Source organism: Vidua macroura, chromosome 3 (genome assembly GCF_024509145.1).
Source record: "Vidua macroura isolate BioBank_ID:100142 chromosome 3, ASM2450914v1, whole genome shotgun sequence".
NCBI lineage: Eukaryota > Metazoa > Chordata > Aves > Passeriformes > Viduidae > Vidua > Vidua macroura.
This window is the reverse complement of record NC_071573.1, coordinates 105,157,132-105,173,905: the sequence shown is the minus strand read 5'-3', so window position 1 is coordinate 105,173,905 and position 16,774 is coordinate 105,157,132. Positions and strand designations below refer to the sequence as shown.

Below are 16,774 nucleotides of genomic sequence, written 5' to 3'. Positions count from 1 at the left end.
TGGCCTTCCTGTTTTCCACTTCAGTGTCCCATCCCAGGAGTTGTGTTTTGCTGCCACCATGTCTGTAAATAATTACAGCTGGAAATAGTCTGATGGGTTTGGATCAGGCTTTGTTCTGTTTTCTCTCCTGAACAAACTCTTCCTTGTAATTAAAAATAATGATGTTCCTGTGGTAATGTTTATTCCCGAGAAGACCCCGGCAGAGCATCTCTGGGTAGCTCAGCGGTTGAGCCAGCCTTTGACTGGGACGAGAAGGGAGCGGTGTGGCCACTCACAGAGGACACTGGTGGTGGTGGAAAAGGTGCTTTCTTTGCCAAGGCAGAGTGTGGGACTGTGCTGAAGGGCTCAGGAGCCCTACGGGAAGAATCAGCACCCTCCAGGTCAGAAGACGATGTTTTCTCCAATGTAGGTGAGTGTTGACATTCAAATATTGCCGAGGGGAAGCTTCACAAATTGCTTTGTCCTCATCAGAGTGCAGCCCCACTGACATTCATCCTGCACACGCAGTGTTGTCCACCCCCCTTGGACCCTGCTAGGTGTCATTTATTTCCCAGCAATGTGAAAAGAGGGGTCCTTATGGCAGGAATTCTTTGTGTTGTAGACTACCTGCTGGGTGCAAGCTGTTTTCTACCCACAGGTACTATTTGTGTCTTTTAAAACCAAAGCCTTGCCTTCTGAGGATCCTCACACATGGCCAGAGTTAGGCTGCAGGGTATATCTGGGTCTTTCGAAAAAGGAAAAGGCAGGGTATTCCTAAATCGAAAGCATTTGATTTTGACTACATTCTCAGTGAATAATTGAGCATAATTGAATAAGGTCACATGATGACTCACCTTCAGCAGCAGTAATCCAGTACTGTGATGATTCAGAAAATGCTCTTAGGTTGCCCTCATGTGAGTTGCCTTCTCTGCTAGAGTCCTTTTCTTGCAAAGTACAGGGATGATGGGGGAGGACATTAGTACAGTTTTTACTCTAATGCTTTCAAAAGGCCAAATTCCAATGCATGATGACAATTTTGCCAGCAGTGCATAAAGGGTATCAGTTCAGATGAGTGAGGAATTTAAGTCCAGAGAAGTGCCATGCTAGTGTGACATGCACGTTAAAAGTCTGAGAAGGTGTACATGGTGATGGGGCTGGACTCTCTTTGTCCATAAAGGTGATTTCTCCTTGCTTGATGCTTGTCCAGCAACAGCAGCGGATGTAGGCTTGGAATGAAGAGAACATGGAAGGGCTGTAATAAGCTTGGAAGCATGAGGTAAAAATTGTGAACATGACATCAGATTTTGGGTTACTGTTTGTTTGCATTTTAAATTCAGGAACATGGGATATTGCAGATGTAAAATCCTGTCCTGTGACCTTTGGGACATTGTCAGATCTCTCCAGGGATTTAGGTGAGTGGCCTCTCATTGCACTTCTATCTGAATTCTTCTATCACTTTCTTAGCTGCTTGGCTGAAAAGGGCTCTCATTGATCACACATGGGTCTTCTCCCCTGGAGCCACATCTCATTAGTCACTCTCCCTTGCAGAGCTTGCTTGCATCTTCAATCTGGCACACCAGTGTTTTAGGGAGCGACATCAGAACCTTTTATTGAGCGCTTTCCAAACTCGTGTACTCATCTTGGAATAAATAAAAAAAAAATACTGCCTCCCCTGCAGATTCTTTCTGTTAGGTTGACTCACACAGAAGGTTTCTGTTGTGCTCTGATAACCAACAAATTCAGAGAATTTCAGACCGAGGGAGGGAGTGAATGTGCATCTTGGAAGGGCTGTGTTAGAGGCTGCCTAAGCCAGCAGCTTCTCATCCAGCACAGTGAGAGATTTCCTGCCTGAGCCTCTCTATGCATGGCCTTGAGAAGGATGGAGCATCTCCTCGTTTTGCATTGAGTTAAGCCTTGTTTCTGGCTTTCACTTTACATCTTTGCAGCTGTCAGTCTTCACTGATTGACTGCAAGCACCCCTGGTTCATAAATTCCCTGTCTACCAGAAACTCATATTTGACTGAAAGCTTAGCTGGATGATGAATGCAGAGTCTGGTCCTGAATCTGTTAGAGATGCTAAAGACAAGCATAGATACATATAGATATCTGTGCACAAAACAGAGTGTGTGATGTTAGTCAGAACGCTGAAATCAGCTTCTAAAGCCAGATAAGGCAATTAATATAACACATACCATATTTAACCATCTGTTTTCCAACACTTTGTCAGTGGATTCAAGCAGTTCCTAATGTATAAGTACTCAACAAGGAGAAATACTTTCTAATATCTGCTTTTATGCAGCAAAACACCAAACTGATACACAACTGCATAAACCTCAGAGTTCATTAGGTGAAAGGAAGAAAGGAAAAGTCAGAGATGTCAAAAACCCCTGATTTATGAAAGATGTGAAGAATACCCTAGTCAGTTATGTACAGGTCTTAGAAAAGGGCTAAGGGGAGTCATTCAGGGAGGCATGTGAATGCTACTGGTTGCTTTAGTTACTGAAAGTAATCATCAAAGCAACTTCTTCCTCCAGCAGCTCTCTCACCTGTGCTCTTTCATGGAGCAATTAGTTTGGTAATTATGGATTTCTGTTAGCTTGAGCAGAAGTCTTCTCACTGAAGGTGGTGGGAGTCGGAGCTGGATACTCTGGATTTGGCTTTTGTTCTGCAGGAACTACAGCTCCCTCCTTAGGTCCCCAACAGAGATGTGCCAGAAGTTTACCTTTTGGAATGTTGTTAGTGTAGCCATTCCTGAGTGAGCTGCTTTTAATAACTTATGCATGTAGTGTCCTCGTCCGGCCTTTGTTAATAAATCCACAGTGATGAGAAGATAGATTAATGTGTGGCTTAAATTACATAACATCCAGGCATTGTGACATAGTGAGCAGACAGAGGCATGATTAATTGGTTTTAATAATGTGAATATACCTATGTGATTATCTTTTAGGTTTGGGATTTGGGCTTTTTTTGGTTTAATTTTTTAATGAAGATGCTTTCCTGTGTGCAGATAATGTGAAGAGTAAATCATCTGAGGACAGTCCTTCCAGATGCTGTTGGCATGGCAGCTTGACTTTCCTCCCAGCAGATGATGCGTGGCAGGGGCAGGGTACATCTCTTTGCCCTTTTTCTGTAGACAGACAAGTGCACCAATGCAGGAACTCTCTTCAGGCCATTCCCTAAGCCTCAGACATCAGGGTCCACTTCCCATACGGCTCACTTGCTGGTCAGGGAGAAATCCTGTCTGGGTCTGGTTTTGAGCAGGTGCCCAGAGCTGCTGTGAGCTCAAGTCAGGGCAGCAGGTGTCCATGTGGAACTCTTGAGAAGGGCAAGAAAGTGCATTTTATTTGTTTTCCCTCAGAAGAAAAACAAATAATGCAGTAGGTACAGTCTGTTTTGGTGCTTACATCGTGGTGCAAAGTGTAACTAGAGCTCCTGGGCAGCAGCAGCAGCTGTAGGGGGTTGTCTGCAGGCTCTCCAGCAGTGCACTGCTATCAGCTGCAGGCAGATAAGCACAGGAACGGGGCAAGCACAGGGCAATCCCTCCCCACACCCTGAAGAGAATGGGTCAGGGACTTCCTGAGCCAGAGGCAGCAGGATGGGCTCTGCGTTTCAAAAAGCCCCATGTGTTAGCAGTCAACTCAGATTACTGCATTTGTGAAACGAGTTCAAAGCTGTTTGGTTTTCATAACTGAAGCATTGTGTTTCCCTCCCTCCCTCCCATGGCTGTGTGGGAAGGTGGAGCTGAGTGGGCCTTTTCCAGGCAGCTGCAGCTGGGGCTCAGTGGGGTGGCTGGGGGAGAGCCATGGGAGGACAGGGTGCTTTTCTAGCTCCATGTACCTTTGCCAAACTTTAAATTTCCTTGGAAATGCCCTGAACCCAGATGCAGAATACAACTCCAGTGTTTTGTGGCAGTCAGGATTTCAGTCTTTTTATGACTGGTTATGGGTATTTTTTTAGTTTTAAAAGAAAGACAAGCATGGGTCCTGAGTGGCTGGAATAATTTGGCATGAACAGTGTGGGTATTAGATGACCTTTTCTCTTGACCTTCTGGTCAGGATCGAGTGAAGTATTTATATATACCTCTGTTGTTGGGAAGCCTTTCCCTGCTCTTGCAGGAATGATGGCTGATGAGCTGAGCAAACCTCTTTGTTCTCTAGCTGCTCTGATTGCTTAACTGCAGGAGAACCCAGAGAGGTGGAATGCATTAAGGAGAAAAGATTGTGGTTGTCTTGCTTCTCTGCCCAGCATAACTGAAGCTCTGCAGCAGATGCATCATTTTGGCCGTGACTTTATAAATAACACAGTTTGCTTTAAAAAGAATAAAAACAAAATCCCCAGCCCTGAGCCTTTCCTTCATTTGGTGCTGTGTTTCTTTACCTCTGTGTTGCTGCAAAGAGTGCCTGGCCCTTTCCAACTTTGGAGCCCTGTCATGCCCACGTGGGATGGAGGGAGGCAGTGTGGGCAGCTCTTCAGCAGCATTCCCTTGCACTACATTTAGCACATGTCAGACTTGGCACACTCTGGGCTTGATCTGCACTTGCAAAGCCAAGCTTTTGGAGCTCCATATCTGTCTGAGAGTAGAATGACAGGAGCAAATTCAGCAGCTTGCTTCTGCAAACATCAGAGCAGAAGTGTTTAGAGGATTCAGTCTGTCTTACAGCTTGCTTTTTTGTCCTGGTATTTTTTTTTCTTTTGAATCATCAGCCTTACTATTGATGCAGGGGAGGGGTGCGTCAAGAACATGTATTCCCTGAATTTAGATGAGGTAATGGTTGGCATTAAGGTTGGCGCTGCAAGCGAAATGAGCTCTTAGACAGTTAAACACGGCCTGTTAGCTCTTGCAGGCTTGGGAACTAAAAAAAAAAGCCATTCATAGCCTAAACATGACCTGGGGTCATTTTATCGAATCCAGAGCAGTACATGTAATGATTCTCTTTGTTCTGTGCTGGGCTGGTACAGCCGAAGGAGCTGGATGCTGGACTCCTGCCTCTGGCCTGGCTGGTGGAGCTGCCTTGGCCTGCTCCCTGCTCTACCTCGGGTTATCTTTTTGAGAAGTACCAGCAATAATAACACTCTCACTTACAAAAGGCTTGAGATTCAAGTGTTGGCACAACTGAAAGCATATATATACAGAGGGAGAGAGGGAGATAGTGGTAAAGGGAACTAGACAGTCACTTTTGGAATATTTGAAAGACTCTCAATCAGGCTGGTTTCCAAATAACACACTCCTGTTTGTTTGTGACTCCTGTCGCATTCATTAATGATACACGCTTGCTGGTGGTTAATTCTCAGTTATTGTCATATAATAATTGAGAGTCCTGTGTCCACTTCTGGGCTCCCAGTACAAGACAGTCAGGGTTATATTGGAGAAGGTCTAGCCATGCCTGTGTATGAGCACCTGATGGGGTCATGGCCTGGAGAGTGGAGAACAGGCAAACGGGTAAGAAGTGATTTTCCACTTATCCATAAGTGAAAGCTTTTTTTTATGGGGAGAGTGGTCAGGCAACAGAACAGTTTGCCCAGAGAGGCTGCAAACTTTCCACCCTTCAAAATATTCAAAACTTTGCTGCATTCTGAGAAACCTGCTGTAGCTGAGCCCTCTGAGAGACATGAGGTAGGACTAGACAATCTCCAGAGGCCATTTCCAACCTCATTGATTCTGAAATTCTCATTCTGTCATTGATCATTGTCTCTGCATATTCAAACTCTAAGCCTTTGTTAGCTGGGGGCATTCCGTGTCTTGGAGTTGAAGCCACATGGTCAGCACTGATGGCTGCAGACCCAGCAGTCCCACCAGCAGGATGAGGTGGCCAGGACTCTGCCATGAGGGAAGAGAGTCCCAAAGTTGGAAGCTTTGTTCATCATCTTTTTTTCCCTACTCATCATTAGTGTTTGCATACTTTTAATTCCTGTCATAAACAGGTCCTGACATAATTCACTTCATTTTTGAGCCCAGGAAGTGCTCTGCTTTCACCAGGTGCCTTTCTTGCTTCTTCTGCAGGGTTGTTCTTGATCCTCCTGCCTCTGCCTTGGAAGCTTTACTTGCATGTGCTTCCTACTACTCCCTTTGTGTACCTATGCCACACATCTGCCACTGCCCCTTTGGTGACACTTATGTACTTGAGCTTTGCTGTCCCACAGAATGCATTGCAAGCTGTGGCTGGTTTTGCTGTTATAAAACATGTAACCCACACAGTGAGGGCTGGGCTGTTTTAGAGCATTTGTGTCTGGTTCCGAGGCAAGGGAATACTAATTTTATCCCATGCGTCTGCTTCCAAGTGCAGCGGACCTGTGCTTTGGCAACAGCGCAGTGCAATCTCAGAAAATCCACATTCTGCTTTGCAAATGCAACAGCTCATGACCACGAGAGTAATTTTTTATCTGTGTCTTGGCATCCTCCCAATGAATCCTTCTTGATTGCCAAAGCAAAATTTCCCCATAACCTTAAGAAAAGTTCCGTGTCTCCTGATTCCCAACCTTCCTTCTGTTCCAGAGTTACAATCAATTGTAATTCCTTTGTTTTATGGGAATTAGTAGCTTTTTTCCACTAAAAGAAGTCATCAGTCTGAGATTTATTTGATATTTTGCCTCTGCTGAATTATGCTGCAGGAAGGTGCCAAATAAGGGATTCTTCCACCCAGCTATTGACCTGTAACACAGAAATTCAAGCTTTAGACTGGAAATTATCTACCCATTTCAACTGAATGTATTATACTTAGTCTACAAGTGATGACTTGGCAAGGATTTGGGTTAGGATTGTGTTCATAACACAGTAAACTGCCCTTTGCAAAGGGGTGGGTTTTCTACAGCAGCCACAGAAAAGCTCGCTGCCATGGACAATATGCAGCCTACTGAGGGGTTTGCCCTGTCAGATGAACCTCCCTTAAGTCTCTGCTGCCCATATTTTGTGACAGCATGCCAAGAGAGACGCTGGTGGATTAGAATCCAAATGTACAACTCCAGAGTAGAAAATTTTTAATCCCCTTCTTGGTGATACAGACTGAGTTTTGCTGCAGTACTTTCCAGTTTCATTTTCCAGGCCAGATAATTAGGTTCAGCCTGTACGGTGCTGTACTCCACCTTATCTATCAGCAGGTGCAGAGGAGTTGCTGACTGTCCCTTTTGACCAGATCCTGCTGCTGTGGAGCCCTGTTTGCCTGCTCCCAACAACCCCCAGGGTGCAGCCATCTGCTCCCTGTCTGCTCCTCCTTACACAGGAGAGAGACTGGAGACAAAGGATGTTCAGGTAGTTGGTGCTGGGATGGACTTTCTGCCTGCAGAGGTGCTGGCAGCCTCCCTGATTTCTGAAGACATCTTCAATGTTGTGCCTTTCAGGATCTAATAGTTTTTTTCATTGCATGGGGTACATGGAAACCACCTTGGTCTTGAAATGCACTCTGCAAATGTTTGCTGCCAACAGAAAAGTACAGCTTTGTCTGGGTGGAGTTTGCTGGAGGACTGGGGTGGGTTGCAAACAAGAACTTAGCTGGAAAATGACATTTAACAGCATTGCTTTTGTAAAAATGAACAGCAGGAATTGCCAAGATGTTGGTCTGTGTTGGTGCTGAGAGAGATAATCACCTCTGTCAGGGCTAAACCCACATGGGGAGCAGGGGGACATGCTGCTGCACGGCACATTCCTTTTAGTATTTATGTTCATAGAAATTACTGATCAGTTTTAGCCTGTGAGATAATTGATGACCCAAGGAGAATCAGATTTAAAAATACTAGAGAATATTCAAAGTTTAAAGACACTGTGGGAGATGTCACTGAAGTGAAATATGCTACACAACAGAAGAGATTTTAAGTCAGAGCTTTGAGATAAGTACATTTAATCAGAGCTTTGGGATAAGTACATTTAACCCAATTTCCCCATCAAATCTGGCAAATTTTAAAGAATCTTATATTGCCCTTAATTTTAGTCTGAATTGATTTTAAACACTCCTGGGACACAATACTTTGGGAAGAGTATTTCTGAGACAAGGCAGAGTCACCACTGTCTGGCAGAGTTTCATGCCCACATGTGACAAGGGTGAAGCATTAGCGTAGGCCCATTGCAGGCAGTTTGCCATCAAAACTATTTTCATATTTAGAAGTATATACATGAATGCACTTTTTGAGATATCAGAAGTTAAAAAGGTGAAAACAATAGTTATGGCTTTCCATGTGTTAAGTTATGGTCTGTTTTGCTTGCACACCCATGAGAACATACATCAGCAGAGTTGCTGAGTTGAAGCTCAGGATGCTGAATTCTGTTTTGGACTGGAATTTTATTGGAAAATGCATTCAAAATTAGTTGTTCCTTTCCTTTTTGAAGAATGAAAGACATATTGTCTATATAGAGGGCATGGATTTTAAATTGAGAAGCTTGAAAAATGTTTATAATCATGTTTATAACATTTGGCAGCAAACTGGTCAGAGCAACTTTTTGGAAACAGTTTTCTTTTATCATTCCCAGCATGCTTTTGGTTTTGGCTCTGCTTCAAGTAGAAGTTTTTCCATCCGGCTTGGGATTTTTTTAAGAGAAGTAATCAGCTAAGAGTTATTATTATGTTTTTAAACATATATTGTGTTTTTAAAGTCGTTCTTCCTGTTAGGATAAGACTTAAGATTGTTACATTCAAATTGCTAAAAAATAATCAAGTAGTCCTTTCAACATCTTATGCTGATTTATCTGCTTTTTTGCACCTCATTCAGTGTGGGTGAAGGAATTAAACTGGTCTGTTTTGCCTTCTTGACTGAGGATAGTTTGCCAGTTGCTTTGTGGAGAGGCAACTGAGGGCTTGCAGCCAGATTTTCAAAGATACCAGATGCTGAAAGATAGAGAAACCTAAAAGATTTTGAAAAGTTTTTTGCCCAGTTCCCATGAAATGATCTGAATTTATGCAGAGTAGGTGTTCCCTATTTCATGCCTATTTAGAGTTGTATCTTAAGGAGGTTTGCAAATCAGTGCTGGGATGGTGCTTTTCTGACTTACATTCAAGAAAAGAAAACAGAAAAGGAAGATGAAGTTGAGAATGTACTTGGTTCTATTTTTTGTAAGAAAGAAGACACCAATGAGAGCAATAATGAATGCACAAATCCTTTGTTAATATTACTCTTCCATATGAATAATTGCCCAGAGGATGGTGTGTTGCAGTGAATGAAAGTCTGTTGTGTCTGACAGTGTTTCTGGATATGCCTCAATCCTTCTTCATAAAATTAAAAGAAAATATTTGACAAGCCACACTATTAGTTTTGTAAAGCTTGTTTTCTTGAAGTGCAGGCTTGAAGAGCTTTTGGTTTTGTATGTGCTTTTCTGCCCTTCTTTAATTTTTCTCCTGTCCTGAAGTGTGCTGTCACTAATTGTGAATTGGCAGTCAATGTATATGTCTTAATATGTTTTTCAAATAAATTTATAAATGTTTTAACACATTTAAGACATGCATACATGCACATCCAAATATCACATGAGCAAGCAAGAAGATGTCAGGTATTTTTGTAGCCTCATGTGAGGCTGGGAAATAGTATGGATTTGAACATAGCTCATTTGTATGCTTGCCCTAACAGGTGACCCTTCTGTGATTGACCTGGACTCTGACTGGAAAGCTCCCACGGAGGAGTGGGGAAACTGGACTGGAGATGAGGAGCCTCAGATGAGGGATGAGAAGAAGGTGAGGCAGTGCTGTTGATGGCCAAGGGAGACCTGGTCCACTGGGGTCAGCCTCATCCACACTGGGGTCTTCAGTCCAGCCCTGGAGCCAGGCTCCTTCGGTTGTGGGGGTTTTCTCATGCTGGGAGGAAGTGCTTGGCATGGTCCCTGCCTCACCTGTTTGAGATAGCTGGAGCTGGGGAACACACTTGCAGGAGGCATGAGATGGGCTAGGGGGAGCTGGCTGTTCTGGGAGTTCATCATCCCCCTAGTATCACTGTCTTAAGCAGCAAACCTTGGGTTTTTGCACCCTACTGCTGCTGACCTTCTCAAATACCCAAGCCTTAAAAGAGCTGTGGAGACCAAAGCTGGCACAGCCTTCACAGCATCTTGGGCAGCCAGGACATATTTATTTAAGTTTGCTGATAAGAGGGTTTGGTGACAGTGATACAGTCGTATCTTGGGTGGAGATGTAGAAGCAGAAGTCTTGCTGTTTAAATGGTTTCTAGAAGCCCAGGGAAGTGTTCCCTTCGGGCAGCAGTGGGAAGAGCAGGCTGAGCTCTTTGCAAAGACATGTTCAGCTGAGATGTGCACTCTATCCAGAGAGACAAGCCCACTTGTACACTGTCAGCACACACTCCTGAAGGTAATCAGTTTACCTGAAAAAAACAAAATTAGTTGTCCCATGACTCCTCTTACAAAATCTCTGATGCTTTCAGGATTTGCCAAAAGGCAAAGCAGGCATTCGTTTCTGTCTTTCTGGACCTGAAAGCAAAACACAACGGAAGAAGAAGAAAATGGAGGTGAAGGAAGCAAAGGGTGGAGCTGGACTGAGGCATGTGAGTATTTTGTATTCCAACAGTAGTGTTTGGTTTTCCATTAGCAGAGGGGGGATTCTTCTCTGTTAGGATGACCTAAGGGAGACTTTTCTTCCTCTCTGGGTTTCTCTTCTGGCTTTCTCTTCTCTTCTCTTTTCTCCCTGTCTTCCCATAAAAAGAAGTTATGAGGACAGTGAACAGTGGAGTTTTGCAACATGGTATTCCCTAACATATTTTCAAAACACTTTGATTTTGCAGTACAGAATGTTGTGCACTAAACTTGGAATGCATCTGCATAAACATTTTTTCATCCATGATTAAAACCAGATGCACTCCAAATTTAGCGTACAATTGGCCTGCGTTTCATCTGTAGCTGAAGGTCACCCAGAGATATCAATAGTAATGAAAAGGTGGCTCCCAAAAGTCAGTGAAGATAAAACAAGGCCACTGTTATAGCACTAAAAATGTCTCATAGTGCAACAGAGAAAGGCTGTGGAGAATGTCAGTTCATTTGGGATGGGAAGTGCACAGGAACAGAGTGTTGAGTGGCTTTTGGACCAGTGCCTGTGATTGGTGCTCAGTGAAATGAGAAATTGTGGGGGGAATGCCTGAAATGTCCAAATTGTCTTTCATTCACTCGTCACAGAATATGTTTTTCTGGACATGTATAGCTGCTTTTTATTTTTTTTAATCATTTGTCTTCCCCTCAGACCCACTGTGGTCTCTCATGATCCTTGAGACAATTTTGCTCCCAGATCTCCTGATGCTCTTATTTTAAGGGAAAGGTTTTAACTACCTCACTGACCACAATCCACATAATCATTAGGACATCCTATCAGTTCCCAGAGTGCTTCCATACCTTTTTATGTCCTTTTTGGACATAAAAAATGAAATTACATACGAAGCCAGATCCACAAAGTTGCTCATCACACTCCTTGTGCTACCTCCAGTGTTTCTGTGAACTCTAGTCATTTAGCAGTCACTGGGCACATCTTACTCTTCAGTGTCACTACACAATGACAGTACTTTCATCTCAGTATATCTTGCTGCTCTTCTGTTCACTGGGGAAGCAAGGGGAGAAATAACACTGAAAGATAATTTCAACACTTTAATCCCCTCTAAAACAAATAAATAAGAGATAGGTAGATAACATGGCAAACTATTCTAATCATGTAAAAATTAATTTGTCCTGCAGTTTCTTTAAATGCCCCACAATAATGACATGTTCTCTCATATTTTGTACTTGCATATGCTGCGTTTAACTCATATGCTTAGTGAAGCATATTGTTTCAATTAAGCCCCAGCAAGGTTTGCAAACAAGAATGGAAGAAGGCCCCAGGGACTTGATATCTACAAAAGATGGCAGTGATGCAGTCAGTGCTTCCTTCGAAAAATCCTTGGACATTGTTAATAATTCACCCAATAACAGTAAGTGATTGTTTTTGCACATCTGATGAATTTTCAGAATAATGCGTAATCTAAGAAGTGTTCACAAATGCATTTTTAAGTGAATATGTGAAATGCTTCTCCTTTAGCTGCATATTTTAATTCTTTGAGAGCCTCTGTATTGCTCAGAGGCTATTCTGACAAACACTGTTCCTGTTCCTCTCAGAGTAACTGAGCAAAAAAAAAAGCTACTATTGCATATAGTGACCGTAATTTTTGCACAGCTCTTTTCAACATGAAACAGAAGCAAATATGAATGAGTTAGAGCCCACTAAAAGCATTGAGTCCTCCCCATGATTTTGAATTACCCTTGAAAGTAAGTGGCCCTTGTAAAACACAACTAAGAACCCTTAAATCCTCTTCATCAGGAAAAAAGCCAACAGTTCTCAGGGATGCAATTGCATGTGGAAGGGTTGTGCATTGTCCCTATTGTTTGTATGACAGGTGTACCTGGAAAAAAGGAGAGGAGGAAGAGGAAGAAAATGAAGAAAGAGACTTGAGGGAGCTGTGTAGCTGCCAGAGTGCCAGTCTGATGGGGCAGACGTGCCAATGAGCTGCAAAGATTCTGCTTTCTGCGATGCCGCTGAGCCCCAGGCAAAGAGAGGCTCCGGGAGAGCTCCCAGCGAGAGGAAGAGAAGAGGAGCAGTGAGCCAGAGAGCGTGAGTGTGTGAGAGAGCGGAGAGAGGGAGCAGGCTGTGCACAGGAGGTGGTTTTGAAACAGAGTGGCTGTTCATTGCAAGCTGCTGCCCTCGATCAAAAGATGTTGAATGGGGTTTGACTGGTTGCATTAAGTCCTTTCAGTTTTTTGCTGTCATGTTGTTTGTCAACTTGTAGTGTTCTATGCCATTGTAGATAATAGTCGGGCTGTACCTGACTGTGATTGTACTTTGGTCCCGTGGAGGATCCACCAGCTAGTCTGGTCTCCTCTGGCATTTTTGCAGAGGTGCTCATCGACAGGCTAGTAATGTACAGAAGGAAGCACTCTTCAGAAAAAAAGGGAGCATAACATGGATAATTCTCCAACCTCCTAACTCTTTTAAATCCTTGGTGGCTGCTATTGTCAGACTTTTGCCTCTTACCTTGCCATATTTATACTTTTTATCCCACATCAGACTAGTTTGCTCCTCAGGGAACATCTAAACTCGTTTGCTCCTCAAGGAACATTCCAAAGGAGGTTTTTAACTTGTTTGGAAATATGGTCTAAACTCATTTTTCCCCCTGGATTTCATGGTGGGCTAAAGTTTAAAGTCTGTATGTCCAAAGCATGTTGCATCTGTCCTTATAGTAGATTGAGGTAACTTTTAAAAATCATTTTTCTTAATCTAATGTTTGGAAGTTTTTTTAACATTTTGTCACTTGAATATTCTAATATAAACTAAATTTGTGAATGAAGTTTTTAAGTCAGTTTAGTATTTATTGAAGGGTGTGTATTTCTTCTTGTCAGAGAGCTCATAGTATGGAGGAGAATGTGTTACAATAGAATACTGTGGTTTATAAATAATGCTGAACTGACACCACTAAAAGCAGAAGCCCTTTATCCCCAGAGGAGCTGCAGCTTTGGTGGTAGCTGGGGGGTCTTCCATAGCTGGTAGATGGTCCTGAGACTGTGCCTGACCCATCCCAGAAGTGCTGCCTTGAAGGATGAGATAGTTTTTCTCAAATCTCCATTTGCATTTGACTCTGTGCCTTTGGAGATGGTGGGGGACAGTTACTAATGCATGTTAAATGTGTGCACATTTGTAGGCTTTGGGCTGATGCTGTGAAACTCTTCACTAGGACAGTGAATAACCAGGGATGTCCATGGCTTTACACTGCCACAGCTGCACTCCTGTTTGCATCATGGAGCCAGAGGAGAGCTCTGTGCTTCTGCCACTGCATCCCTGATCCCCGATCCCAGCTTGTCTAAGCTTTACTTGCAGCTCAACACTTTTCCCTGATGGCCTTCATCTGTTGCATAGCTATCAGATCAGCTGTACCCTTCAGAGAAGCAATTAACTGCAGCAATGTATTTGTGTTTAGAGTTTAGCTACTATATGTTGAAGGGCAGTTCTCTTGTGCTGTGATTTTTGGGGTAGTTAGCTGTACTGTGTGCCCTGAAATTTAGCACAGTAGAGTTGTTTGAGACAGGCAGGGGAGGGGTAATCTTAACTGATGCCACTTAGCAGCCCACTGTCTGGGATCTGCACATCTTGGTGTTTGTGTCTCAGTGTAGGCGAAATATTGGCAGTTCATGAATGGACTGAACAGACCAAAGAGCTTTTATCGGGAAAGTAACTGGTTTGGAATAGATGCGTAACAAGAAAATACATGGCCTTGCTGGAGGAACAGGTACAGCAAGTTCAAGGATTTAGAAGATGTGGTAATGAGTATGTGGGTAATGAACAAAGTTCTGCTATCTCTGAAGCCAATGGAAAACATTCATTGACCCCATTGGGGCCAAGATGTTGCCCATGGCCTTTGCTTGGCATTGAAGATAACTTCTGTCATCCAAAAAAGAAAGAAAAAAAAGAGATAGAGAGAAGCTCACAAGATTGGTGGACTACAGATTTCTTCTGCTTTTTTCTCTATATCTGCTTGTAAACGCTTTGATGTCTTTGTAATTATGCTTTATTTCAACATTTTTCAGTATTTCAAATGTCAGTGTTTTTATAATAAAAAAATCAAAACTTTTGTCTGAAGCCCAACACTCATGAGCTGTTTTATTTAATTTGTATGTGTGTGAGTAAGAGCATGTGTTTTTTGCTAGAACCATTCTATTTTCAAGCTTTTTCGAGGTACTATAAATTTTTTTAAGAGATTCCCTTCATCTGAACTCTTCAATGTTTAGGAAATCCTTGTGACATTCTTTTGTTGTTGGGATGAAAGAGCAATCCAGACTTACAAGCTGACTGAGGTGCTGATGACAAGCAGCAGCAAATTATATTACTGTTTTTCTGTCAAATTCTTTAGTACCTCTCCTCCTGACTTCCGTGGTGTCTGAGGCCTGCATTTTCCTTCTGGCTTCACTGTTTCACCCCTGGGAAGTCATCACAGTAATACAGAGATGGGCTTAATAGTTTACAGCAGCACATTATTTAATACCACATTCTAATGTAGACAAAAAAGAATACACTTCTACGACTAAATATTCTTGATCATAGGCTTTCCTAAATAATTGAAAAGCACCTTTCAGGGCAAATTAGGTGGCAATGTACAGCATGCTGGTGTGATTAATCTCTTTTGTCAGCAGTTAGGAAAGGGTATGTTGGTTGTTGCTTGTTTGAAATGGCTGTGGCAGTGCCTGGAACCTTCCTGTACCACATCCCCCAGCAGTGCTGCTGCACAGGCTCCCAAGGATGCAGAAGTGTTCAGTGAGAGAACTGAATTTACAAAAACAACCAAATCAGAACACAAAGCTCCAAGCAACTCTGTCAACTTCCATTCTTTCACTTCCCAGTTGTCAGAGGCTAAAAAATCATCACACAGCTTAATAAATGGTCTCTGCAGATGCTTTGAAAATCAGACAAAGCTTTGAGTTCCTTAAGAAACTCCCTTTCATCACCGCATGTTCAGGTTATTCCCTGGTTTCTGTGCTTTTAGGACAGAAGACCATCAGCCTGCTTTGCTGCTCCTGGTTTTGGTAGGGTTACACAGGTGTGCTGGACGTGTGCATTCCCCCAGTCTCTGATCTTTGCTAGCTGGAGACTATTGAAAATCCTCAGAGACAAGATTCAACATCCCCCGCAACATGCTGAAGCATTGCTTGAGCTATAACTGAATGTTATCCCTTAGAAGAGTAAATCGAGAGTAGTTCTCTCTGCTCATAATAACCCAGTGTGTCTAATTGCCAGTTCATGGGCCAGGTCCAGCTGGCACCCCCTGCCTTTTCCCTAAGCAATTTATTAGCTGCTTGAGGGGCACTTGCTTTAGGAACAGCCAAAAGCTCTCCACATGTCTGCAAATGGCCCAGTGGCTGGAAATCAAGCCTCTGGTGCAGCCACAGTCTGGGCGGTGGGATGAAGTGTGGCTGGCAAACATCTATGATCTGGTTAGGGGCAAGCAATTAATTGTTACAGCAGCAGCTGTAAATGACGAAATACACGGCTTTAAGTTTCCACTTTCTCTTAAACTCAGTCTGCTCTATTTTTCTAATGATGCTCTTTCTTGTGGGCAGCTCTTGAAGGTAGAAGATTGGCTATATCCCTAATAAAAGAGCCATATCCATATGTGATCAATCCATTGGCATTAAGATGTGGCTGATTATGTAACTGACAAGCTCCTGACCTACAAAGTTGTGTTTACTTGCAGGCAGACAGCAGGATGCAGATGTAAAGCTGAAGCTTCACACTCAAACCATGGTGTAACACTGGTGTAACACTGCCAGGGTAAAGACAGGCAACCACAGAGAGGAATTTGGCCTGCTGTTCCATAATTATCCATAACTGATCACTGTAATTGTCTATAATTATCAAGGTCCCACCCAATGTGGAGATCAGTGGCACAGCCAACATGTGCACAAGCTGACTAGCAGGTAGACATGCTAATTGCCTGGAAGGAAATGATTTCTTTACTATGCTTACAACATGGGCCTACTCTGTAGTGCTGAGTATTTTCTAAGGGTAGCTGGATGTTGTGAGAGAGGGTTTTTAAGTCATGGGCCACAAAAATCAGATATAGGAAACCTTGTCCTTCTTTGATTGTACTGAACAAGACCCAGGGATCTTTTCAAGGTAAAATGAACTTCCTAGCATGTGCCATTCCTGACATTCAGCCCTGCAGGTGTTCCTGCAAAGGAAAGATCCTCCCATACTGACTGAAGAGACACTGTAATGCACTGATCTCAGAAACAACTCTGTCTTCTGGGGAAAAGGCCACTGTAAGAGTAATTGACCCCTGTGTCATCCCACCAAGAGAGTATCAG

General features: G+C 43.1%; 1 protein-coding gene across 1 annotated transcript in view; it reads left to right on the top strand.

The window, feature by feature from the left end:
• The window catches only part of LOC128804967 (translation initiation factor IF-2-like), a 31,548-nt gene extending 16,996 nt beyond the window's left edge, over window positions 1-14,552 (top strand). Inside the window, exons 6-11 of the mRNA XM_053973315.1 lie at window positions 194-409; window positions 1,317-1,391; window positions 9,529-9,632; window positions 10,330-10,449; window positions 11,727-11,856; window positions 12,319-14,552. Coding sequence (XP_053829290.1) covers window positions 194-409; window positions 1,317-1,391; window positions 9,529-9,632; window positions 10,330-10,449; window positions 11,727-11,856; window positions 12,319-12,374 — 701 coding nt within the window. The 3' untranslated portion in view covers window positions 12,375-14,552. The remainder of the gene's footprint in view (window positions 1-193; window positions 410-1,316; window positions 1,392-9,528; window positions 9,633-10,329; window positions 10,450-11,726; window positions 11,857-12,318) is intronic.
• Window positions 14,553-16,774: the final 2,222 nt, after the last annotated feature.